We start from the raw sequence: 26,392 nt of genomic DNA, 5'->3' as shown, positions 1-26,392 counted from the left end.
GCATTAAACCGTATGAAAAGCTGCATTTCATCTGGATTCACGTCAGCTCACCACCCGGTGTGAGAGCCTCACTCCCCGGAGAGTGTTTTTTAACTCCTCTTCTTCCCCTTTTATCCCCCATTTTCTTGTGTATGTAAACAGAAGTAAAGCATTTTAAGCTCCGGGGCAAAGCGTGATGATCAAACAGCTTGCACGATCAATGACTTTGAAGTGATCTAAAAGCACTCATAAATGAAGCTATTTCACACAAAATGAGCAGCAGAAATGAAGATATTCCCTCCTGCAGCCAGTGGCCACATGGTCGTCTTTTTTTTTCGTCTTCTTCTTCAGCCTATTTGGTTGAAGAGCGGGAAATCAAAACATGGGGGAAAATGTGCAAGTGAAAGGGCCGCAGCTTGCAGAGAGCGTGTTAGTGCATGAGCGAGCATCGATGGGCCCGTGTAAGCGTCTCAGTGAGGAGGAGTCAGAGGGACCAAAGAGCCGCTCTGAGAAGTTTCACTACTTCAGGCTCCTTTAGTTCGAGGAAAGTCTGAAGATTTGAAGACCTCAATGCTTTGTGCAGCGTTTTATTTTTTTAATTGCCCATCTGTCATTTTAAAGAGTCGGTGCTAAGAATGCTTTAAAACGTGCAAATTAGCAGCTGCCCCTTGAAGATGATTTTTTTTTTTTTTTGGTCGGGAAGTCAGAGCGTTTTCACACTTGAGCAAAAAGCAAGCGAAGATCAGACAAGCGATGGCTTCCTGTTCTTGGTGGCGTAGCTGAAATGAAACTTCCTGCCACCAAGAGCCAAGGTGAAGGCAGGCCTTCAGTTCGCTGTGTGACATCACTCCCATTTGCTTCACTTGAAACCAGAAGCAAGGTTTAGGGTTTGGGGAACAAGACCAGGAAGCTGCGCCTTCTGATAAGACCGATAAAACGAATGTAGTTTGAAATAAGGCAACGTTTAGGGGGTTTCGTATTAGAAATATCGGTTAGGTTTGGCGTCCGATTTGCTCTTCGTCCTCTCTTGGACTTGAGTCGACTTAAACCGTGGGTGACCACACACACCCTTACTCCCCGGACATGGCGGGTCTCCGTGGTCTGAAGATCTTGCTGGCCGGGGTCCTGATGGTTGGTTTGGCTCGCTGTAAGTACACATATGAAATGTTAAGAGCGAAGCTGTGTTTGTGAGGAGGTTGCGAGGGGGGAAGTGGTATGTTACAATGTCTTTTTGGATCTTTCAACTGACAGCTTGTCTAAAAAAGTATTTTTTTTTACTTTTTTTTTTTTAAAACATTGACGTGATGATGTCTAACTTCCCAAGTTAAGTTTCTGAACTTGCAGCAGATTGTTGTTTGGTGTGTGTGATGATGTTTATGGTAAAAGGTGAATAATTTTTTCTTTTTTTTTCCGCGTGAGACATGATTCTGTCATCAGCTTTTCTTTCAAAAGCTAAAAAAGCGGAAAACATCAGCGAACAAAATGTAATCATTTAAACTGAGGGCAGAGATGACAAGCTACAGTATATCAAACCTTTGAGTTGCGTCTCCTCTTTTGTGCTGCTTCACCTCTCTTAAACTTCTCCAAACCCCGCGAACGGCAGACAGTAGAGCCGCACGTCTGCGAGATGTGAGGAGCTGAAAAGTGACAGGTTTTATCAGCCGCCTTTGGCAAAAGAATAAACACTGATGTTCAATCAAAGGCTTCAGTTAATAAGACGATGCTCCTTAAAACACGGCGTAAAAGCGAAGGGATTTTTTGCAATCATGTTTCTGTTCTGCTTTGACATTGTGTATGTGTGTGATGGTGTGAGCATGCACTGTAAGTTTGCATGTGTGTGTGTGTGTGTGCGTGTGTGTGTGTGTGTGTGTGTGTGTGGGTGGAGGGTGGAGGGGGATGCATGTCTATCAAAGATGATAGTTTTTGTATGGGGTGTGTCCCTGCAAGCTCTTCACTTCAACCTTTGTCAATGTTGGATTAAGATAAACATCTATGTGTGTGTGTGTGTGTGTGTGTGTGTGTGTGTGTGTGTGTGTGTGTGCATGCGTGTGTCTGTGTGTGTGTGTGCATGCGTGTGTGCGTGCATGCATGCAGAAGGTGTGCAGGCTCACCTCATTGCCTGCAGCATCCCTCACAGTTCCACTACCGTTCAACACATCAAACGTCTTTTCTCCTACTTTCAGCGAGACGTCTCTGCACACGAGCTGAAATAAAATGCTTCTTTTTTTTTATTTTATTTTTTGTATTTGGCTCTGGCGTCTTTATCCGCAGCCAGGGTCAGAGTTTGCCGCTTGTTTTTAGCACACTGTACAGTATTTTTCTGCTAGGGTTGGTTAGGTGTGTCATCGTGGAGAACCACACACGCAGACATTTATTTATGTCAAAGATCACTTTTCTGTTCCCTAATCCCCTGTTTTACTGGTTAAAACTGTGACAGTTGTGCTGAAGAAAGAAAGAAACATTTTAGCTAATATTTTAGTTTATTTTATTCCACTTTAACCAAAGTTGGCATATAAGAAAACAAAAAAGGCTCCCTAAATATAAGTGTCTTGTTGAGCCATAATTCCCACTTTCCCTTGTTTATTTTCTAGGTTTCCCAACACTGAATGAATAGCAAAGGCCTCCCATTTTCTTAATGCTACGCGGCGAATGTGTGCCTTTTAACATACATTTTGCAGTAGCTGCAGCGGGACAGAGCTGTGACCACTTCCTTGTTCCATTCTGGGCTGCCGCGACTTCCTGGCGAGGCCGGGGCGAGCGCGGCAATCTAAGGCTTTAGTTTTCGTGACAAAGAAATGGGAACTTTCTGAAAATGAAGAAGTGAGGTCAGAAATGTTGAGCGTAATTAAAGGCCTTTTCTACAAGGAGTGTATATGGTAAAGGGAGGGCATGAGAACATAAAAAAAAAAATGCACCCACAGGCTGAAAGTGAACAGAGACAACTAGAACACGAGACTCGTCTTCGCACTTAAACCGTGTTCTTACAGATAATTTGCCCTAATCCAGGTAGTTTAGTGATTTAGCTGCTTTTACGCCAAATACTTTAATGTTTGGCCTTTAATCTTCTTTTGTTTTCTTCAACTTCTAAATCTTGCTTACATAAAACCCTGAAAGTGTCAAAATCACACCTTCGTTTCACACTTTGCCCCACGGACAGCGAAGCAGAGAGCATCAAGGACAGCTAAAACTGTAAATGATTCACTTCAAACAGCTGAAATGGGTTTGTCTTAAAGAAAAAGAGGAACAAATATTTAAAGATGGCAGAAGACATTTTACTTATTGATTCTTTACACGTTTAGATTGTTAGGCTTTAATTTACTTTCTCTAATGTAGCATTTGCTTTGTGTTTTATGGGCTTTCATACAAGCTGGTAATGATGCATAGATGCCTTAACGTTAGACAGGATAAATGTTTTACTGTAAGAAAAAAGGAAAAAAAACTTCCCCAAAATTATTTAGAAATATCTGGAAAATGTAATTTTGTAGAAAATTTGCTAATAAATGAACAAATAGTCAATGACAGCATCATAATTGTTACGTTACAGTATTCATCTTCCTTTTGCTTAAATTTGGAAGGGTTAATTATAAATAGGGTATGAGCTGAAAGATACTAATACAAATAATCAGGTAATAAACAAGTAATCCTGATTCTCTTTTTTTAATATTTGATGTAAGTGGTAAAGTAGCGAAACAAGAAATCTGCTTTGTAAGCAATCATATAAACCTCAACTATTTGGTGCCCAAATAATCATAACAGTAGACAATACTGAACTGAATCAGTAATTAATGCTGGTCAGCTGGACTACATAAGTTAATGTAGTGAAAATGTCTGGCTGATAAATTTAAGATTTTAATCACATTTGTTGTTATTCACATAGTTATATAATACGATATTGATTACCAACATTTATGCCTTTTGCAAAGTCCTGAGAAAGGGTGTAAAAGTGTTTTTGCAAATGTCAAACATAAATTTAAGCTTATAAAGTAGTAAAGTAGTAATACTATCAATAGAAAAACCCTACCTCTTCAATACATCACCAACAATTCACATTATTCTTTAAGAATTTACATATATCTACATATATGTTTAAAGTAATATCTAAATTTCCCCAACACATTTCTTCTGACAGAAAGTAACATTTTTATTTTGGATCTGTTGAGGGAGCAAAAGATTAGGGTGATAGTAAGGAGGCCCTCCAACTGAAAGACGTGGAGTTCATCTCCAAAGCTAAATAATTATAAACACCAGCAGAAACATGCAAAACACTGGTCAACGTGTATACCAAAGGTTTGATTGATGTATTCCCGATAAAGAAATATTCCCCATCAATTGTTACAAAGGGTATAATAATTTTTTACATGCTTTTTAAAATTAATACAACATACGAAACGATAAGGTTATTTTTTTTTTCCAAACTTACCCAACTTTCATATTGTTTTGTGATCTTCTGAGAGATGTCTCTATCTGTTCATATTACAATCAAACTTCTCAATAGGATGAGGACGATAACTGTAAATCTAAATCTGCCAGGGGAATGAATGATTTTGGGCTTAATTATAATTTAACTCAGGCAACTGGACAGCATATAAAATGATGTACCTGCTTTGGTTTTTCACTGTGATGTGTCCCATTGTTGACACTTTTTAATGAATACATTTAACAACCACTTTCCTCCAACCCCATAAATTTGAATATGGGGTTGGAGGATTTTGTTATTTCGCTTTGATCTATTTCCAATATATATATATATTTGTTAGTTATTGTGTTTAACAAAAATATTTTTTTAATTAGTTGGTTTGTTCAAGCCATATCTTCATTTTCAATAGCTCTTGTTTATTTATCAGAGGTATTAATGAGAAAAATTGGTCTCTAAGTACAAGGAAAGGTAAAGATTGCCTGTTGATTCAGTGGTAACTAACTACCTTGTAATTATTTTACGGAAAACCCTGAGAAAGGCAATAAATGTTAGATCATAATAAAGTTTTGAACATCCATTTTGTCCAACCTTATCATTAAGGGCCCAGACATGCAGAAACCGATGTTGCTGTTTATGTTCGAGGCTAATCAAACAAATTAGGGCGTTACACATATGATTTATCCTTTATAAAACCTGTAGGTATGTATTCTGGTGACTTATGATTATATAGTTTTAAATGATCCAATAACGAATATAGAAAAAGACTTATAATCTTGTCCTTTTTGAATGTTTTTTTGAGGCATTACTCATTTTAAATAACTAATCGAAGAACTAGTTAAAAGCTAATTAAACCTTGTTTAGTAATTAGCTGAAACTAAGTAAGACTAACTGAGGTTTCTGCTAAATGTTCATTAATCTTTCTCTGTTTAAAAGGATCAATGTTTCCCATCTGAAACCGACCAAGCTCATCCCTAACTAACTGAATCATTTCTCACCAATGCTCTAATAAGTGACACAATGAGCCTGAACGCGGTGGTGAAATGTCACTGCACGCAGCATGCATCTCTGCTCATAGCTGCGAAACAACAACGCACCAAACCACATCCTGACTCTCTTTGTCTGACAGTCCCTCGATTATATCTTTGTTCGTCGCTCGCTGCTTCTGTCAGGAGGACCTGAAGGAGAAAACCGGACAAAAACCAGATATTAATTGTGGGAAGCTCATATCATCCATTAAAATATCACTTAAAGTAGTTTTATTCTTTTTGAATTGTGTTTAAACAAATCAAGAAAAATTAACAAGGCACAAACTTCGACGAGAACTGAAAGCAGAGACGCAAAACACATCATACAAATGACCAAAATGAAAGATTTGTCCAAACTTTTGTCTTTTGTTTAGTTTTCATACATGAGGGGTGGTTTACACAACAGCAACTACTGGGTGTCTACATGTTAGTGCAAGGCAGGAAGTGGTGGTTTGCTCACTGAAATAGCAAAGTTTCTGTCGTGTTGTCAAAGCAACCAGGTTTTACAGAGCTGCCTCATCCAGATAAGTCGCCCATCTTCCTCTTTCAGGCTACGAAGGGTTTTTACACTGTTTTAACAAATAGAACATGAAGCTGAAAGCTTTGCTCTTGTGTGTTTATACATTTCTTCATATTAAATGATATATGAATCCATAACTAAATGTTTTTTTTATTTGTTTTTGTATTTCCAGGCCAAGAAGAGTCAGGCAGTGAGTATTGATTCATATCTAAGCAAACTGAAATGATTGAATGTAATCTTTTTAATTCCTAAAAGGCAGCAACATTGCTTCATGTTGTCTAAAGCGTCGAGCTAAGCTTCTGCGTCTTCTTGTCGTGAAGATGGAGACACATAGATCCATATGGTTCCTACTGTTAAAGTTGGATATATAAGACTATTAGTCATATGTAGACCCTGCTCTGTGAAAATAGATCATATCACCCCAGTCCTTAAATCCCTGCTCTGGTTTCTAGTTGATCAAACAGTAGATTTTAAAATGCTGCTGTGGGTCTATAAAAAAAAAACTTAATGGTCTGAAATATAGATGTGAGTTGGTTGTCAACTATTGACCACGTGGACCATCAGGTCTTCAGAAACCTGCTCACTCTGTGGCTCCAGAACCAGAACTAAACAACGGGAGGCAGCATTTAGTTTCTATTCTCCTCAGTCCTGGACAAAACACGTTGAAAAACCTGCAGAAAATGCTGGTTCCTTAAAATCAGGACTGAAAACATTATTGTCCACAACAGCTTTTGAACAAAGATTCAGACCAATGTAGAGAATGAAACACTTATTTATTTAATGCATTGCTTTTTAGCACACTGTACAGTATTTTTCTGCTAGGGTTGGTTAGGTGTGTCATCGTGGAGAACCACACACACAGACATTTATTTATGTCAAAGATCACTTTTCTGTTCCCTAATTGCCTGTTTTACTGGTTAAAACTGTGACAGTTGTGCTAAAGAAAGAAAGAAACATTTTGAGCTAATATTTTTGTTTATTTTAATCCACTTTAACCAAAGTTGGCATATGAGACAACGAAAAAGGATCCCTAAATATAAATTAAGTTAAAAACGTGCCTTGTTGAGCCATAATTCCCACTTTCCATTGCTTATTTTCTAGGTTTCCCAACATTGAATGAATAGCAAAGGCCTCACGTTTTCTTAATGCTACCCGCGAATGTGTGCCTTTTAACATACATTGTCAAACCATCCAGGTTTTACAGAGCTGCCTCATCCAGATAAGTCGTCCATCTTCCTCTTTCAGGCTACGAAGGGTTTTACACTGTTTTAACAAAAAGAACATGAAGCTGAAAGCTTTGCTCTCGTGTGTTTATACGATTATTCATATTAAATGCAATATGAATATAAAACTAAATTTTCTTTTAATTTGTTTTTGTATTTCCAGGCCAAAATGGTTCAAGCAGTGAGTATTGATTCATATCTAAGCAAACTGAAATGATTGAATGTAATCTTTTTAATTCCTAAAAGCCTTCAGCTTTGCTTCATGTTGTCTAAAGCATCGAGCTAAGCTTCTGCGTCTTCTTGTCGTCTCTTCATTTAGAAGAACCAGACTCAGACCTGGTGAACATTTTTACTGAAATGAGCAACCCCTGAACCTGCTTTCTGTGGTGCTGAATGTATGTTTCCATAAAATGTTCATATTGTGCAACTAATTTGCTTAGCTTTTCTTTCCTGGATTCAAAGCTAAGACGGAGGTAAATAAAGTCTGAAGAAGCAAAGTCACCTTTCAGTTGGAGCTTCACAGCCAAAGTTTTATGATTATTTCTTTTCATCACAAACTGCTGAAGCAAATGTGCTGCATGATGCTGCTGTCCACCTCTGTGTGGGTCTAACAATAAAACTTTAAGCCATGGGGAAACAATCTCTTGGTGCAGTTTTTACAGGCAGCCGTTTTTACCGAAGCTTTTAATCTGAAAAAGTCTCAACAATAATAAATAATTACAGCTGTGGTTCAGCAGGTTATTGTTAACAACATATTTAACCCTAGAGGTTATGATATACCTCATGCACCTTTTCCTCCTTTTGGCACCTTCTTTTGATTATTGAGCAAATGTGACAAGTGAATTTCTCCACTGTGAGATCAATAAAGTAGATCTTATTTCATCTTATCTTATCTTATAGATAAAGTTGGATATATAAGACTATTAGTCATCTATGGATCCTTCTCTGTGAAAATAGATCACATCACCCCATTCCTTAAATCCCTGCTCTGGTTTCTAGTTGATCAAACAGTAGATTTTAAAACGCTGATATTGGTCTATAAAAAAAACTTAATGGTCTGCAATACAGATGACAGCTATGACTACAAGTCCAGGATGAGTTTTGAAGAACCAAATGATCCAAGATCATGCCAAATCGGTTGTCAACTATTGACCACGTGGACCTTCAAGTCTTCAGAGACCTGCTCACTCTGTGCATCCATAACCAGAACTAAACAACGGGAGGCAGCATTTAGTTTCTATTCTCCTCAGTTCTGGACAAAACACGTTGAAAAACCTGCAGAAAATGCTGGTTTCATGAAATCAGGACTGAAAACATTATTCTCCACAACAGCTTTTAGATCAAAGATTCAGACCAAGGAAGCGAATTAAACACTTATTTATTTAATGCAATGCTTGTGTGCTTATGCTTTATTATTTTCTTTCTGTCTCCCCTGTAATGTTCTGTAAAACGCTTCAGGCTGCCTTGTGTTTGAACGATGCTGTGTAGATAAACCTGCTTCGCCACGTAGAAGTGCAGTGGTTCAGGTTTAACCGTTATAACATCATGTTTGGGCCTGGACAATTAAAAACATGTTTTTATGAGTCGTTCTCATGATGTTAGGGTGGTTCATTAGTAGTTTAAACAACTTTCTTTTTTAAGAGAAGGAGCATCATGATGTTAATTCTAGGGTTAACTAATGTAGACATTGTGTAAGTATTTAAACTTATTGGGGCTTTTTTCCCTCAAGATACAGAATTTATTGTATTTATCTATCTAGATTAAAATGACTCAAGCAATAAATAACATTTTTATCACCTATCCATTATATTTTTTATTAATTTTTGAACAAATGTGTTATGAGACGTAGAGGATGGAGAGGATCAGTTTCTTCAGCTACATGCAGCGTTCTTCTCTGTACAAAGGGCTGATAATGATGTTGAGTTGATTTTTATATTTTTAGCCACCTTACCTCCACACACTGGCTCAGGTTCTGTGCAACCTGTTGCCTCCTCACCTCCACTCAGCGGCCCAGTTCCTCAGACGACTGTCGCCGCCTCACCTCCACCCACCACAGCAGCTCCATCAACCCCAGCCTCAGGCTCTCTCACCACTATCAAACCTTCACTCACCTCTCCGTCCACAACCTCAAAATCTCCGTCTCAGTCAAGCTCCTCAGCCAATGTGACGGGTAATGTATTCAGCTTTAGTCTGCAGTTTTGGGAAAATTGTGTTACTGTTTCCGTTGTAAATGTAGTAGTAAAGAAGTATACAAGGTAAGACAGTTGACAGTGGATCATTTCCGCCTCATGGTGACCTCAGCATGCTCTCAAACCTGCAGTCAATACCTCACCTGCAAGCACCTCAAATGATTCTTCCACACTCGCTTCAAGCAACCACTCATCTCCTCAGACAATCACCCAACCTCCAAGCACTCAAGCAAACACATCACCGGCTGCCACCACAGGTTGGAACTTTAAATCTTTATTTTAGACTCTATTGAGAGTTTGTCAAGGATTAGACTTTAGATGACAGATTAGGAGCTGCAGAGGCCAGGTAACAGTTAATTTCAGATGGTTTAAGAATGTATAATTATTTTTTTTTTTACTTTTTAAATGTTTCCCTCTTGTTTTCCAGCAACTAAAACCAGCACAGATCCAAAGTGTGAGTATCACATTTAAAGTCATGCACATGTGTTGATTAAATTAGGCTTTTTTTCTGGGTTTATCTCTATTAACAAAAATAAGTTTTTCTTACAAAGGGTTAGAAATTACTTTTATTTTAATATTTCATGGCAACAAATAAACACAACGAGTTCCAAACTGTGGTTTTATTTAAAGCTAAAATGTGAAACTCTTGCTGTTCAGGTTCTTACAGTGTTGAAGCGATCCAGTTTGGTTTCCGGATTCAGATGACAGATTTTACTGCTGGTAACTACACCATAGATGTTGATGAGAAGGAAGGTCCGGCTGAAAGGAAAGACACAGTTTATTTCTCCAACAAAAACTCAACTCATCAAATCAAACCTCTGAAGCCGTGCACTGAATATGAGCTAAATGTTACACTTATTTGGATCAACGATACAGAGATACCCTGTAACAAAACTGACAATAAAACTACAACAACGACTGGAATGAGTGAGTAAAATACTAAATATTCTCATATCTTGAGTCGTCTCATTTACTGAAAAAAGACTGGAACAAATATTGTCTGTGTTTCAGAGCATCAAGACATTACAAAAAATGCCTCCTGCCCTTCTGGATATTTCTGTTACCAAAGTGGTTGGGACATCAGCTCTTTAAAATCAAAGCACAACAAGGTTTCAGCTGCAGAATTTATCAATGGATCATATCGCTTCAAACCTGCTTATGACGACATTTGTTCAGATTTTTTTTTGAAATTCCACCAACCAAACTGCACAAAAATCTCCTTTACCCTCAGTGAACATGTTCCTGTTGGTATGTACAAAAACATTAATTTTAAAAATCTGCTTCCTGTTGATGTGATATTAGTTACATCACTCTGGTACTTTTTCTTCTTCAGATTTCATTGATCCAAATGACATAAAGCAAACTGGACCCACTAAACTTCCTGCACATATTAATGCAACGTTTCCTCAAAGCTGTAAAGATCTCAGCGTTGAGTACAAATGTTCAGGTGAGTAAAAACTACAGCTGTCCGAAACATTTAAAAACATTTACAGGAGAAACCTCAGACACAGATTCTTCCTTAACGATAAATCAAAATTATTTGTTGTATCAAAATGTTTCTCTCTGTAAATGAGTTCTGAATATTTATCTTCTCTAAATGTGTCAAAATATGTCTGTAAAGACTAAAGCCATCAGCTGATCAGTGTTGTTGTCCAGACAGCAGTCACTGCAGAGATGATCTCATGTTTGTGTCTCTTCAGGAGAGGACAACACCTCCGTTGAACCATTTGACATGAAGCCGTTCACAGACTACAGCTGTACTGGTCTCATCAAGAACAACAATGTCTCCATCAACAAGACAACTCCACCGGTCCACTTCAACATTGACTGTGGTGTGTTGGTATTTACTGCATCTCAGTGAAAGAAGAACAAAGTTATTATACTGACACAGTTTGGAGAGAAAAACAACAAGAACTTTGTTCACTTCTTGTTATTCCAACAGATTTTAAAATAATAAACCTGAAGAACAGTTCAACCACCGATACTTCCTTTAAGCTGAACTGGGAAACAACAAGTGAAAAATGTCAAGGTGTTCTCCGTAAACTGGAGAAACTCTCTTATAGCTGCAGCTGTCAGGGTGTCAAGACAAGTAAGTGAAATAATTTCATCTCCTTTTCTCAAGTATATTTACATCAAACAACTTTTAACTAATTTGCTTTAGGTTAATCCAAATATATGAACATTAGCTAAAATGTGAAAAATTTGTGAATCTATGAGTTTTGTCTCTTGTACACAACTTACATGAGGGGATGAAGATTTCTGAAATAACCAGATGTGATCAGTAACGCTCTGACTCTAATCTATCAGGGTTTCAGCAGCAGTGACCTGTGGAGGATTTTAATGGAAATGTTTTCTTAACTCAATGTTTAACTTGAGAAACAGACCAAACTCTTCTTCATGATTTATTTTACATCAACATGAATCATTATCATGATTATAAAGATATTTTATACCAATTGCTGTTGTTAAATCAATCATAAATCTGTTGGTGGAAATTATGTTACAGAGAAAGTCAAGGAGAGCAATCAACCTGTTGGACGGACGTGTAACATCACAGGACTTAAAGCATACACAGATTACACATGTAAAGTCCGTCCCATCTATGCTGGTCAAGGTCCTTTCAAAGAGCACAAAACTGACATCCTGACTAAGCCTGGAAGTAAGTAACCAAGAAAATATCTGTTGTTAATGCAGTCTGCAAATACTAACAGCTTTAAAATAATTTAACAGAAACTTTGTCATTAATTTGTTTGTTTTACTGTTTTGTTTTTCTGGCGGTATTTAACGTGTTTTCTCTTATAAAAAACAACTCTTCTTTAATGATCGAAATAATACATTTATTTCACAGACTCGGTGAGAAAAAGTAAATCTCACATCAGGAGATATTTATTTTCAAGTCATGTGGGTTTCATTGCTAATCAGTTGAATTCTTATTTCTTTGAAAGTCCCAATTCTTTCATCAGGTTTTTCATTAATTCACAAAAATTTTATTTTGTTTTTGGGATTTCTTTTAAAACAGGAATTGGATGAAAATTTAAACAAACACCAACAAAAATGTAAACATTAATTAAACAAATGAGTCAGTCTAAATATACAGCATTATTAGACTGAGCTCCCAGGATCACATATATCATGTCATTTTATAACATAGTGGAGAAAATAATATTAACAAAGTAGTTTTCCCCAGAGAATCAAACTAGGCTTGGCATAATTAATAAATCCATGAACTTGATGTTTATAAGTTATCTTTGTTCTGTGAATAATTGAAAATATAATGTTGCAATTATATTAGTTATTAAATCCTCTCTCTTCCTCCAACAGTACCAGACAAAGTTACGGAGCTCAAGGAGGCAGAACCTTCAGAGAACAACGCGATCAAAGTGATATGTGGACCCAAAAATATACAATTTAAAGGACCACAGAAAATATACATTGCAAAACTTCTTAATGTTCCTAACAGCAAACAAGAAAACAGTGAATGTAATTTTGAATTTAAAGATCTGAGCTACTTAACAAGCTACACAGTGAAGGTTTGTATAAAATTTTGTTGGTTTCATGAGGAAATCCCAGTTTTACAATCCTTCATTTTTCCAGTGAATGCTATAATGTGTCCTAATTATAAACATTCTGTTGTTATAGATTGTAACTTTCAACGGACACTACAAGAATGAGGCTGCGCCAGTAACAGTTACAACTCGTTGTATGTGCCATTTCACTTCATTCAACACTTCTTTCTATACATTTACTCACTCCATCTGCACTTCTTCACATTTTATCTTAAATGCTTAAATTTTTTAATCCATATTTTCCAGATAATGACAAAGCTCTAATTGGATTTCTGGTCTTTCTCATCATCGTCACCACTATTGCTCTTTGTCTGGTCCTCTATAAGATCTACGTTCTGAAACGCAGAAAGTCACAGTAAGGATGTTTGTTCTTCTTTTTCCCAGGAGTCAGGCTTCTTCTGCTCTTTCTTTAGTTGTGACCCGGTTTTATGTCCTAAAAAATAGGGTTGTTAATAAACCTTTGTATGTGTTTATAAAGCACATTATGGGTTTTAACAAATTGCTGATTATTTAATTTTATTTTAAAATTTTGTAAAGTTTTCTTGTTTACCATTTTTAAATTCCACCCCAGATCCAGTATGAAAGAAGTTTCTTTTGAGACATTTCTTCTCTCTGTTCTTTGCAGTGATATGACTGAAAACGTGCATCTGATTGACAGAGGGAGTGAGTACTGTTTGTGTTGTCTTCAGTTTGGTGTATTCTTACGTGTCTTGTACTATTTATTTTAAACTGTGATAACCCTTTTGTGTACTTAGGTTACATATATTTATAAGTATATATATATATATATGTCACTGTCTTGTTTTTGTCTTTTTTTATGATTGTCTGACCATCTGTATAATCTCTGCTGAGGGATGAGAATAATGTAATATTCCAACTAAAGTATACTTCTTTGACCTTTGTGTTACGCAGAAAGGTTTAGGTAATAAAACCTAAAGTGAAACACTTAAATAAATTAAGTCAGAATAATCCACCTCAGTCACAATTTCTGCTTTTCCCTAAAACATCCACTGGTCTACGTCAATTTGTATGTAGGAATTAATTTTTAACAAAGCTTAAAAATAAGCAAACACACTATTTAATCTAGTCACGTTATTGTTTTAATCACGGATTAATCTAAGCTATATAGTAGCTTCTGGCTACACATGATGAGTCTTACATTAAAATGGGCAGAATTTTTCCTTAAACATAAATGTTTTCCTGTCGTAGATGATGAAGAAAGTCTAATGCCCGTTGAGCCAATTGCAGCAGAACTGCTGTTGGAAACCTACAAAAGGAAACTTGCTGATGAAGGGAGGCTCTTCCTGGGCGAGTTTCAGGTAACATCTCTTTATATATATTTATATATATATATATATATATATATATATATATTGTATTTTTTTATAGAATATGCATCACTTTTTCAAGTAATAAATAATGGAAGTGTGAATTTTACAGTGTTGGGAATATTTTTTTTCTCCATAAAACCTGTTTTTGTTTGCAGAGCATCCCCAGAATTTTCTCCAGATACACAGTGAAAGAAGCCAAGAAGGCCTGCAACACCACTAAGAACCGCTACGTGGACATCCTGCCATGTGAGTGACAGAAATGAGGCGAGCACCGTGAGCTAGAGCTAACACAGTTGGGCTGCTGCTTCACAGGCGACCCTTCTCACACTCTGCAGAAATACATTTAGCATAACCGAATGATTTGGGCATTCTAGTTAAGCTTAATATTCTGCTCTTTACATTTAATGCCAGAAATCAGAAATCCTGTCCTCCTTTTTATTTTTTTATTTTTTCCCTCATCATGTCCAACTTCATGCTAAGTAAATACCTCTGGCTGTAATGACAAACATATTTGCTTTACCAAGGTAGGCTTTAGATCTATAAATCCTCTCTTGATGCCCAAATGTTGATGATTTATGTTATTGCCATTAAGGAACCTCAAAATTTACCTTAAAGATGCAGAAATGTAAAAAAAAAAAAAAAAAAAAAAAACATCTCCTCTTGTTTTCTATGGATGTTCGATACTAAAATCTGCTGGATGTATTCTTTATTTTTTTGGTTTTTGTTCCCTCATTCAGATGATTATAACCGCGTCCAACTGGCCACAGGAAACGGAGAAGCAGGGTGTGACTACATCAACGCCAGCTTCATTGATGTACGTTAAACCTCAAACACAGTTGAGCCCAAATATATTCATAGTCCTGGCAGACTTAGGTTTAAACTTTCTTTTTTTTCCTTTTACCAAAATGTTTCTTCTGAATGGATGTACTACTGTGGTTTTGAAATGACTTAGGCTGAGCTCTGACTTGAATCTGATAGAGAATCTATGTAGGTAACTACAGATTAAGGAGGCAGTGAGGAGATCTTCATGTGTCAAAGGCATCAGCTGAGACATGCAAAAAGCTGGTCTGCAATTATAAGAAGGCTTTTCCTTTGAATATTGGTTTAGCTCTTTTTCCATATCCCATTTTCAAAATAAATTTTAAATCTAAATCTGCTGGAGGTATGACTAATTTTAGGCTTAACATCAACATCATATTTGTTAGAGAAATATAAGTATCATTCAACAAGGTTTTATCCCGGTTTTATGACCACAACATTCTTCTTCCTGCAGGGGTACAAGGAGCCAAAGAAATACATCGCAGCTCAAGGTAAAGTCACAGTTTCCACTGCTGTGACCATTTAAATGCCCACACAGTTTGACATGCATCATATTGCATCCGTGTGTGTTTGCTTTAGGACCAAAAGAGGAAACTGTGAGTGATTTCTGGAGGATGATCTGGGAGCAGCAGTCATCCATCATTGTCATGGTTACTCGCTGCGAGGAAGGGAACAGGGTGAGAACCTTTATCTTAATTAATATTTTTAACTAAAAATGTTTAATCTTACAAGAAAAGGGTTCCAAACTGATGGTTTAATTGTAAGATGAATAAAGATGACTATGCCAACTTTCTACTCCTGACAGATTTGCATACTTTGTTGGTAAATGTCATTCAGTTTTTTTTGGTTTAAATGTGTCACATTTTACTTTATGAGCTCCAAACCTGTTGCTTTGCAGACCAAGTGTGCCCAGTACTGGCCTTCTCCTGAACGAGAGACTGAGCTCTATGAGGAGTTCATTGTGAAGCTGACCTCCGAAGACCACTGCCCAGATTACACCATTCGCCATCTGAGCCTGACTAATGTGAGTCTGTGTTTTATACGCCGATAAAGGAACAGTTTCACCTCTGGCCGCACACGGAGATGAGTAGAGGTTTTCATACGGCTGTTCATGTCTGGTTCATGTGTGTTTGTACGTGTGACGGCCTGCAGAAAAGAGAGAAGAACTCGGAGAGGGAAGTGACTCACATCCAGTTCATGAGCTGGCCCGACCACGGCGTCCCAGGAGAGCCACACCTCCTCCTGAAACTGAGACGCCGCGTCAATGCCTTCAAGAATTTCTTCAGCGGCCCAATCGTTGTTCACTGCAGGCAAGTGAAACCTCCAGATAAAAGGCCATTTAAAACTTGCTTCTTGCTTAAATGTATTTCCACCATTTAAACTCTTCACCCCCTTTTACCCGCCTGATTCAAATATTGCCTCTCCCATAAGACCATATCATAACAATGACCTCATCTCATCCTTTTTCTTTGCTTTTAATTCAATTCAATCCAATTCTATTTATATAGCGCCAATTTATGAAACATGTCATCTCGAGGCACTTTACAAAGTCAAGTTCAATCATATTATACAGATTAGGTCAGATTATACAGATTGGTCAAAAATGTCCTATATAAGGGAACCAGTTGATTGCATCAAAGTCCCGACAAGCAGCATTCACTCCTCCTGAAAGAGCGTAGAGCTACAGGGAGAGTCGTCTGCATTGTCCATGGCTTTGCTGCAATCCCTCATACTGAGCAAGCATGAAGCGACAGTGGGAAGAAAAACTCCCCATTAACTCCCCATTTTAATTCTGCAATGCACCTTAACACAAAGTGGAGTATATAAATGCGGTGCAAAATTAACACATTGCATAACTTTCTGCTCTTTTTAGCGCTGGAGTCGGTAGAACCGGCACCTACATCGGCATCGACGCCATGATGGAGGGCCTGGAAGCAGAGGGCAGAGTGGACATTTACGGATATGTTGTCAAGCTCCGAAGACAAAGATGCCTCATGGTTCAAGTGGAGGTAGGACCAGTAAACAGCATCCAATCGGCGTCATTCATAAAGCACGTTTAAAACCGAATTGACAAAAAAGTTTGGCACAAGTAAAGCACGAAATAAATTATAACCGTGTGATAAAATCAAATTAGAGCAGCAAATGAGGGGCTTAAACATAAAACAAGAAAGAAAAAGCACTAAATGCTTTTCAGACACAAAGAAGAATATATTATACACACAAGAAATCAAAATATATTCAATCTAACATTAAAATTATTTACCATTTTGCAAAAACTACTACTTCTACCTTTCCACAACTTGTCACATTACAACCATGTCTTTAAATGTATTTTCTGAGGGGATTAAATGGTAGCACTTTTATTTTGCTAATAAAACTATGAAAAAGGTCCTCATGCATTCATCAACTTTTATTCTTCCACCTCCAACCTGCACAAAGACACAAATACAGTGCAACAAATTACCTTCAGGAGAAATTGTATAGTTGAAATAAGTCCACCTGGGTAATTTACTGTTGGTATAAAGACATGGTGGTGGCATCATGCTGTGGGGAGGCGTTTCCACAGCCGTGGCAGGGAAGATGATTTATGGCAAGATGTATGAATCTACTGTTAATCCAAAATTACTCATAGGCCTAGAAAGTTTAGATTTAAAGTTACATTTATTTAATCAAGATGTTTTCTAATCCGAAATGACACACGCGGCTACCAAAATGTTCTATGGTAATGTACAAGGCTTTTTCATTGTAGAAAAACATATTTCCCTACTTTTATTTAACATAAGGACGAGAAATTAAAGCAAAAAAATGTATTTCTAAAACAATTCATACCCTGTTGAGAAACTAGTGGTAAAACCTTTATTGGCATTTACAGCATTCAGTCATTGGGGATGAGCTCCAAATCTCTAAATTTGCCATCACCCTAATCTTTAGCTCCCTCCACAGATACTCCATCAGGTTTTGGTCAGGACTCTGGGTGCACCGCTGTAAACATTAATATTTTTAAACCACTTCATCTTTGTGCTTTAAAACGTTACCATGCAAAAGATCCAATGGCTTCTGATACCAAGGATCACTCCAAAAGGCCTGATGTCATTGGGAATCTTGATCTAGTATTTTTCATATCCATGATTTTGATTGTCTCTCCCATTAGCTTAAAAACACCCAAAATGATCACGTTACCACTATGATGATCGGGGACGGTGTTATTTGCTTCTGCTATTTCTACGTCAAATGAAGGCTGTAACTCTGTGTCCCAAAAAAATCCACTTTTAGTGTCATCCGACCACCAAACAGAATATCACAGGTCTTCTTCCTTGCCTGGATGAGATTTTAAGAAGGCTAACGGGCTTTTGTGTTTTTTACTCTGAGGAGTAGCTTCCTCCTTGGTCTGTGGTCATGGAGTCCAGTCCTATGCAGAGTCTGTTTTATTGTCTGTCTAGAGATGATGCCACTGAAAGGGTCTGTTATCCTCAGGATTGGCCTTGGCGGTGATCCCTGGATTATTTTTTCCACACCTCACGCCATCAGTCTTACCAGTGCAGTGCTTGTTGTCTTTTTTTAATTAAACTTTGTATTATAGTCACTGGAACTTGAATCCAAATAAGACATGGCCTTGCAGTCCTTCCTGGGTTGTGAGCAGCCACAATGTGAAGCCACAGGTCCTCACTTAGCTCTTTCGTTTTGGCCTGACTCGCCACAAGCCAACGGCAGACAGCCGCTTCTTTTCACCCGTGAAAATAACTGTTCACGGTCAATCAGGGTAATTCATACCCAGATTAAAGCAGTGTCAATCACAAAGACGAGGGTTAAAACAGCACAGATTATCTGACAAAAAGTAGGCCCTTGAGTTTTCCCACAGGTTTTACAACTTGCAGAGGCTATGGCTAATGTTTTTTATCTCTGCCCTTTATATGAGATTTTTGTAAAACATAGAAATTGTTTATTTTTTGCTGTCTTTTTTTCATCTATATCCTTTGCAGTTAGAATAAACATGTTGCTCTGGTTAGGCTTACTATAAATCTAAACCTGTAGGGGAGTATGAATATTTTTTATCTGCAAATGCATTGCAATACTGGAGGGGTGTTAGAGAGGCTAAAAATGATTTAGGACTAGTGGTAGGGTTGCCTTTCACCAGGACAACAATTCTAGGCATGCAGCCTGGAATCAGAGCATCCTCATGTGTTAGAATGGCCTAGTCAAAGTCCAGAACTAAATCTGATCCAGGATCTGTGGCAAGACTTGAAAACTGATGCTCGTATGTATTCTCTGTTCAATCTGACCGAGCTTGAGCTATTTTGCTAAGAATAGTCCAGAAATCTGTAGATGTGCAAAGCTGAATGAGACGCAGACCAAAACACTTGTAACTGCTCCTAAAAAAAGGTCCTAAGCAGCATTGACTCAGGGGGGTATGTAAGTACAATTCACAGGTTAAACCATTTATCATTTTGATTATGCACCTCTTTGTGTTGGTTTAACACATAAAATCCCAATAAAAGACTTGGGATTGTAACGTAATAAAATGTAAAATGCAAAATAAAGTCTGTCGTCTCCTGCCCCGTTACCTGAGCAAGCATGTGCATTTTGTAAAGAAAGGAAGTAATTTCTGATCTTACACAGATGAGTCAGCCATTTTGAGGTTTGATGGCGTGTTTAAAAGTGAAACCAGCGACACGAAGAAAAAAAAAAAGAAGAGAAAAAAAAACTTCACAAATTGTTTGCGCACTCGATCACAGTTCGATCACAGATCAGTTAAACTTGTGAATGCAGTAAATCAGTCGATGCTTTGCTGCTTGTCTGTTATTCGGGGCTGATGTGAGTTCTTGTGCCACCATGCAGGCCCAGTACATCCTGATCCACCAGGCTCTGCTGGAGCACAACCAGTTCGGAGAGACGGAGATCCCCCTGTCAGAGCTGCACAGCACGCTGAGCACGCTCAAGCAGAAAAACTCCGACAGCGAACCCACCCTAATGGAGGAAGAGTTTGATGTATGTTTTTTTTTATACATCTGAAAAAGATTTATTGATCTTACTTAACTATTTTTCTCTGAGTGTACTTTAGCCGCAAGTTCGACTTGCAATCAGTGAGAGATACTTTGTTTAGAAATAATTAAAAAAAGCTTTTGTCATTACTAAATAGTCATTATTAGTCTGATTTCCTTCTCATTAGGCTCAACTTTACATGGAAAATATTTAGTTGAAAATTGTTGACTTTTCATTTTAAACCATTTAAAATACTTGTGTTGCGTTTCAGCGTCTGCCCTCCTTCAGAAACTGGAGGACATTTAACACGGGGGTCACAGAAGAGAACAAGAAGAAGAACCGCTTTTCATCTGTTATCCCATGTAAGTAGCCGCTACAGGGACGTCTTAAATGTAAATATCTTGTAAAATTTTACTTATTACCGTAATCCAATTCCAAAAGGGAAACCCATATGTTATACAGATTCAAAACAGATCAGACTTAATTTTTGATGAATCCGGCTTACGGCTAATGTAAATGCAAAAGTTTGTTTCTCCACAGATCTTATTATAACATCAGAAAACAGATGTTTAATACAGAGATTTTATGATAGTGTACTAAATAATTATGTGCTCTGTTCTGAGCGCTGTATCCAAGCATGTCAATGGAAAGTTGAGTGGAAAGAAGAAGTGCGGTATAAAAAAGGCCATTAAGAAACTGGCATAACTCAAGACCTGAGGGGATTGTGAGGCAAAGTCCAGTCAAAGTCCTGTTTTCAGATGCAAGTAAATATATTTGTTTAATTTGGACATTAAAGCTTTACAGTTTGTAAAAAAGAATGAAGAGGCACAGAATCCCAGCTACTTTAGGCCCAGTGTGAAGTTTCCATTGTCAGAGATGATCTGAGGAGCCATCTCTTCTCCTAATGTTGGTCCACTCTGTTTCATCAAGTACAAAGGCCATCTACAGACATCTACTGTGAAAGTTTATAACACGACACGCTTTATGGAGATATTGATTTCAGTTTTTCAGCAGGATTTGGTTCCTGCCGACATGGTCACAAGTACCATTACCTGTTTTAATGACTAATGACTGCTGGATTGGCGAAAAAACTGGTCTGACCCAAACCCCATCGAAAAGCTATGGAGTATTGTCCAGATGGTGATGAGCAATCCCAAAAACAATGCCGACAAGCTGAAGTCTGCTATTAAAGCAACCTGGGTTCACTCTGTGTGTGAATAATATATATATATTATACGGCTTTCACTGGCTAGGAAAAACTTTCTAGCGAAAATCTGATTTACAGAGATGCACCAACACATCTGTCTCGGTTGTGTTTCTTCAAAATGATATGTTTTTACGTGTTTCACTTGTATCTCAACATACTTTTCTCTGATTTTCAGATGACTATAATCGAGTGTTACTGAGGACAGAGGAAGAGCACAGTCAGGACAGCGATCCTGAAGAAGACGAGCAGGAAGAATCATCAGATGAAGAAGATGAAGACTCCACTACATACATCAATGCCTCCCACATTAATGTAAGCTATTATATATCGGCTTCTCGTAAATCCATTCCTCACAAAATGAGAGTGTTTTCCTATATTCTATAATACTCTATTCTATTCTATAATATTCTATTCTATTCTATTCTATTCTATTATAATTCTTGCATCACTTTCTACTAGTTTGAACTGAACGGCTGATCTGCTTTCGTGCAGGGTTACTGGGGACCACGCTCTCTGATCACAGCCCAGGATCCCATGCCAGACACCTTCGCTGACTTCTGGCTGATGGTTTTCCAGAAGAAAATCTCTACTATAATCATGCTTTCAGAGCACAAAGAGGTAAGCACAATGCACCTCTTATCACACATCCTTACACATGTTGATATGGTGTTTTGGAGTATGTTATCTTGTTTTCTTCAATCTCCTTTTGCTGACAGGATGGTGAACCCACTTACTGGAGTAAAGAAAAGGAGACGTTTGGAGATTTTGAGGTAGAAGTTTCAAATACAGAAATTTTGCCCACTTTCATCATCCGCACCATGAAGGTCTGCCATGCCAAGGTAAAACCAGTTCTGGCCTTTCTGATTTCCAGTTTTTTTTTTATATTATATAATTACATCATCACTATTACCCAGTAATTCTACTGGGAAATTTTTAAATCATTTGCTGGCTTAATCAAGACAAAACAACTCTGTCAACAGCGAAAAGAGAGTCGGCAAGTGAAACATTTCCAGTTCCTGAAATGGGAGGGCACAGATCTGCCAGAGAAACCTCAGGAACTCATAGATATGACTAAGGAAATAAGAAGTAGCTGTGTTGGCAGCAAATCCCAGAGGATGCCCATAGTCGTCCACTGCAAGTAAGACCACCTCCCAGAAACTGGCATTTCTTCAGTGATTAGATATAAATGAAAAAAGCATATTTAAACATTCATCTCATAAATACTTTGTCAATATTAGTAAAACAAATTTTATCAAGAACACATATCATCTTTACAACTTTTGTTTTTCTTTTATACCCTTAAAGCTTGTAGTAGCTTTTCATTTCCATATCTGAAATTGTTGAATATATTTAAAAAAAACTTTAAATCAAAAGAAGCTAGTTCAAAGCAGACTTAGAGACCAATGCCCAATTGAGTCCAAGTTACTCGCCTAGTTAAATTGGTCTTCGTATAGTAGCGTTTGTATATAGATTTGTTCAGCGAGAAGGAGAAACCTACAGAACAATTTAAAGGCTGTTTTTCTAGAGCGCAGTCTATCTATAATACACAACTATGGGGAAAGATAGCCTGTGACCAAAACTATGAATTAAAAAAATTGTAGCAGCATTCAGATTAGACATTTTAATTTCTGCTACAGTTCTCTGACCAGTATTGTTTTTATGATACCAGCAATGCTTTGTGTTAGTAAGTCTCACTTTTTTACACATAATCAGTCTTAGCTTTACTCGCGAGAGTTTGACTGCACTACAGTAATGTAACTCCTAAAACTATGATCTAAATGTTAAAATGGAGGATAAACCAAACCACACAAACTCTCAAAGTTCATCTGCAGTCATTTTATCCATGATTACATGTTTGGACCTAAAGCCTTACTTCAAACTACACATCAGGGGCATTAAAAGGAAGCAAAAGTCTTGACGTAAAATCGGATTGCAGCTGCAGTCAAATGTTGTCCTTCATTTGGCTCAGACACTAAGATGAAACAGCAGCAGATGAAGGTAATTACCGAGGTCAAAAATACAGAGGGATTGTTTCAAGACAGCGGTCAACTATTTAAATTCATAGTTTGAACAAAAGTAGATGCTTTATTTTGATAAAGGAAACCTAACAGATAATTGCTGCAGCTTTTGCTTTAAAGTCTAAGCTGTTTTTCAGTGTGTGAAACAATAGCAATAAATTATATTCTACAGTTTGACTTCAAAACATTAAGTTAAAAAAGACCCCTTGTTTGCACATGAAATAATCACTTAAAACAATTCAAATTCAAACTAAAGAGCAATCATTCAAAAGGAAGTGATGAAGAGCGGTGTTCAATGTTTTTAGTGCAATTTAATTTTCTAGCCTAGAGATATTTAACAGGGAAGGCACGCTAGCTTTCCATTTGTAGAGCTAATAAGAAAAAATTAACTGACCAAAAGTATGACTGCAGCAATACCAGCATTAGCAGCATTACCAATATGAGAAAAACTGTGCATAAATTGTAAGTCAAAACTTCTATTTTTTTAGGCTCCATTTTGGATTTTAAGGTGGTGTTACACGGTTGTTGATTTTTTACTATTTCCACATGTTTGTCCTTTCTTTGGCTGCTTTTCTGTAATTTATAGTCCAGATTTATTTTTTGATCTGACCCAATGCTCTTGACTATAAAATTATACTAAAACCTTGAGCTAGTGTGCCCTAACACTTCACATATGTTGTTCTTATCTTATTAGATACCTCTGAAAAATGTAAATACAATGCATAAACTGAGTAAATGCACCGAAAGATTATATTTTCTTTCAGAACAAGACCTACTGATTTATACCACTTTAAAGATTAAGCGATCTCCTACCAGTACGTCACATGTAGCATGTTCACAATAGAGCGAAAAACAGATCTTATTGGAGATTACTGTAACATATAATATGTTTTAGAGAAGTACTGAGAGCAACTCTGAGTTGATCACAAACATGAAGAGACGAAGTGGAAAAAATTTACAGGTCTACATGGAACTTGAAACCTTCATTTATTTTTGCAATATTTATTGTAGCCGACTCACAATGAATCAGAAAATACTGGAAGGTTCAAGTTTAATTCAAAGGAACGTCTTTAAATTCAATAAACATGACAATAGGACGGCTGTAACTTGAATGTAATGATGGAGAGTGTGCTTCATCTCCACAGTGACGGATCGACCCGTTCGGGAATTTTCTGTGCGCTGTGGAACATCCTGGACAGCGCAGAGACTGAGAAGCTGGTGGATGTTTTCCAAGTGGTCAAAACTCTACGCAAGGACAGGAAGGGGATGATCTCCAGCCTGGTAATTTAAAGCAACACGCACATTTCAAACTAATCTTTAGACGAATGAAACAATGCATTTATTTATGTTTATTATAACAACAACATGAGGTGTACATGAATAAATAAGCAAACATTTCTAAAACTTACACTATTGTCACTACTATTACCACTATTGAAGAAAGTAACGACTGCACAAGACTTTCTTCAAATTCATGTAAAATTATTTAAATGATTTTGCAAATAGATATATACCTTTAAAATAAGTAAAGTAAAATCACACACACACACACACACACACACACACACACACATATATATATATATATATATATATATATATATATATATATATATATATATATATATATATATATATATATATATATATATATATTAAAGACCTATGAAAATTTTTATGCAGAAAACAGAGGTGGCATTTCAGCCGTTACCCTCTGAGATTTCTGTTGTTGTTCTTTGTTTTATTTTGTCTCCAAAATAAATATTTCTGATTAAAGGCAGATGGTAGCTTTGGATGCACCATTAAAACAGAACATTTTCCGTTTAAAAATGTCTTGGTAAGCATTTGCATTAATAGAACAATCACAAAAAGACAAAACTAAAGAGAAATTTGACATTTTAATGTTAAATAAAATGACTAGTTCCTCCATTTTGAGTCTTTTTTTTTCTTCAAAATAGCATAATGAACATACATGTTGCTTTTCTACTAATTGTTGCCTCTATGAATGAACTTTTGAACCTGTTTAATAGTCATAGTTATAGAGACTCATAATAAGGCTCTTCTCCAATGAAAGCCTCGGCAGCAGCAGTATGTCTTCCGCTTCCCTTTAAAATTCATCTGTGTCACCATCAGGAGCAGTACGAGTTCCTTTACAAGGCTCTAGAGGGCGCCTTCCCAGTCCAGAACGGAGAAGTGAAACCAGTGAAGGCTGCAGCCGCCGACAGCGTTCAGATTGTCAACGAAACCAAAGAAGCGGCAGGAGCAGAGAAGCAGCCAGCCGAGGAGAAGGCTGAGGAGCCAGCCAGCACTACCAGCAGCGACCAACAGGCGGAGGCAGAGAGCACTCCTCTGGTGGCTGACAGTGAAAAGGAGAAGAAGGAAGAGGAGCCTGCAGCGGGCTCCACCAGCGCCCCCACGGAGTCCACGCCGCTGGAGGACACCAGCAACGGTCCCACAGTCACTGTGGAGGTCTGAGACACAATACCTGAGCCTTTCAATGCTTTAGTTTAATGCTTTTATAAGAATTACATTATGAATGTATAAACGTTGTAAAGATTTAACTCATTATGAGTCTGAGTGGAAATTAGAATTAATTAGATTAAATATTGCTGTTTACTGTAAGTTATAAACATTTTGAGTAAAAAGGTTAGTTTTTTTTTTCCTGCAGGCAAAGTTACTAGAACTGCTGTTGTCAAACTAAGGTCCATAAATATGCAGTGTTGTAAAAGTTAACAAAACGGTGGCGCATAAATACAGTTTGGTTGGTTACTCTAAGTTTGTCTAGGGTTAATTTAGTTTATGTTTTGGTTTTTTGCTAATTGCCGTTCACACACACAGCAGTCTACATTTACATATTGTACATGTGATATATCGCAATAGTTTAGCTGTTAAGTTCAAAATTCATTATGTACTACTGTATTTCCTTCCTGAAATAAAATAAGAAATGTTTTATTTATGCAAACCTGCTTATTGTTAAAGTATTAATGAATTCCAAAAAGAGATTTCACATTTAACTTCTCAAAGGGACTAATTATTTCCAACTTTTGTGCTATACCGGAAAAAATTTTGTTTTATATTCTCCCTGCCTGCAGAAATAAACAATATTTTATTAAAATAT

General features: G+C 37.2%; 1 protein-coding gene across 1 annotated transcript; it reads left to right on the top strand.

Annotated features, from left to right (window-relative positions):
* The first annotated feature begins 543 nt into the window (after positions 1-543).
* Positions 544-26,392, top strand: ptprc (protein tyrosine phosphatase receptor type C). The gene is made up of 33 exons (XM_036141654.1): positions 544-1,126; positions 6,114-6,131; positions 7,328-7,345; positions 9,107-9,334; positions 9,485-9,610; positions 9,781-9,807; positions 10,011-10,280; positions 10,365-10,601; positions 10,687-10,800; positions 11,054-11,185; positions 11,296-11,446; positions 11,669-11,673; positions 11,860-12,012; positions 12,675-12,883; positions 12,993-13,053; positions 13,166-13,274; positions 13,545-13,582; positions 14,129-14,238; positions 14,406-14,496; positions 14,988-15,064; positions 15,524-15,560; positions 15,649-15,746; positions 15,968-16,093; positions 16,222-16,379; positions 16,943-17,078; positions 19,906-20,055; positions 20,321-20,411; positions 21,432-21,568; positions 21,749-21,874; positions 21,973-22,095; positions 22,237-22,394; positions 24,420-24,555; positions 25,408-26,392. The coding sequence occupies exons 1-33, from the start codon at positions 1,063-1,065 to the stop codon at positions 25,747-25,749; spliced, it is 4,056 nt and encodes a 1,351-aa protein (XP_035997547.1). The 5' UTR covers positions 544-1,062; the 3' UTR covers positions 25,750-26,392.

The sequence above is a fragment of the Fundulus heteroclitus genome, chromosome 9, assembly GCF_011125445.2.
Source record: "Fundulus heteroclitus isolate FHET01 chromosome 9, MU-UCD_Fhet_4.1, whole genome shotgun sequence".
Classification (NCBI taxonomy): Eukaryota; Metazoa; Chordata; class Actinopteri; order Cyprinodontiformes; family Fundulidae; genus Fundulus; species Fundulus heteroclitus.
This window is presented reverse-complemented; position numbering and strand designations above follow the sequence as displayed.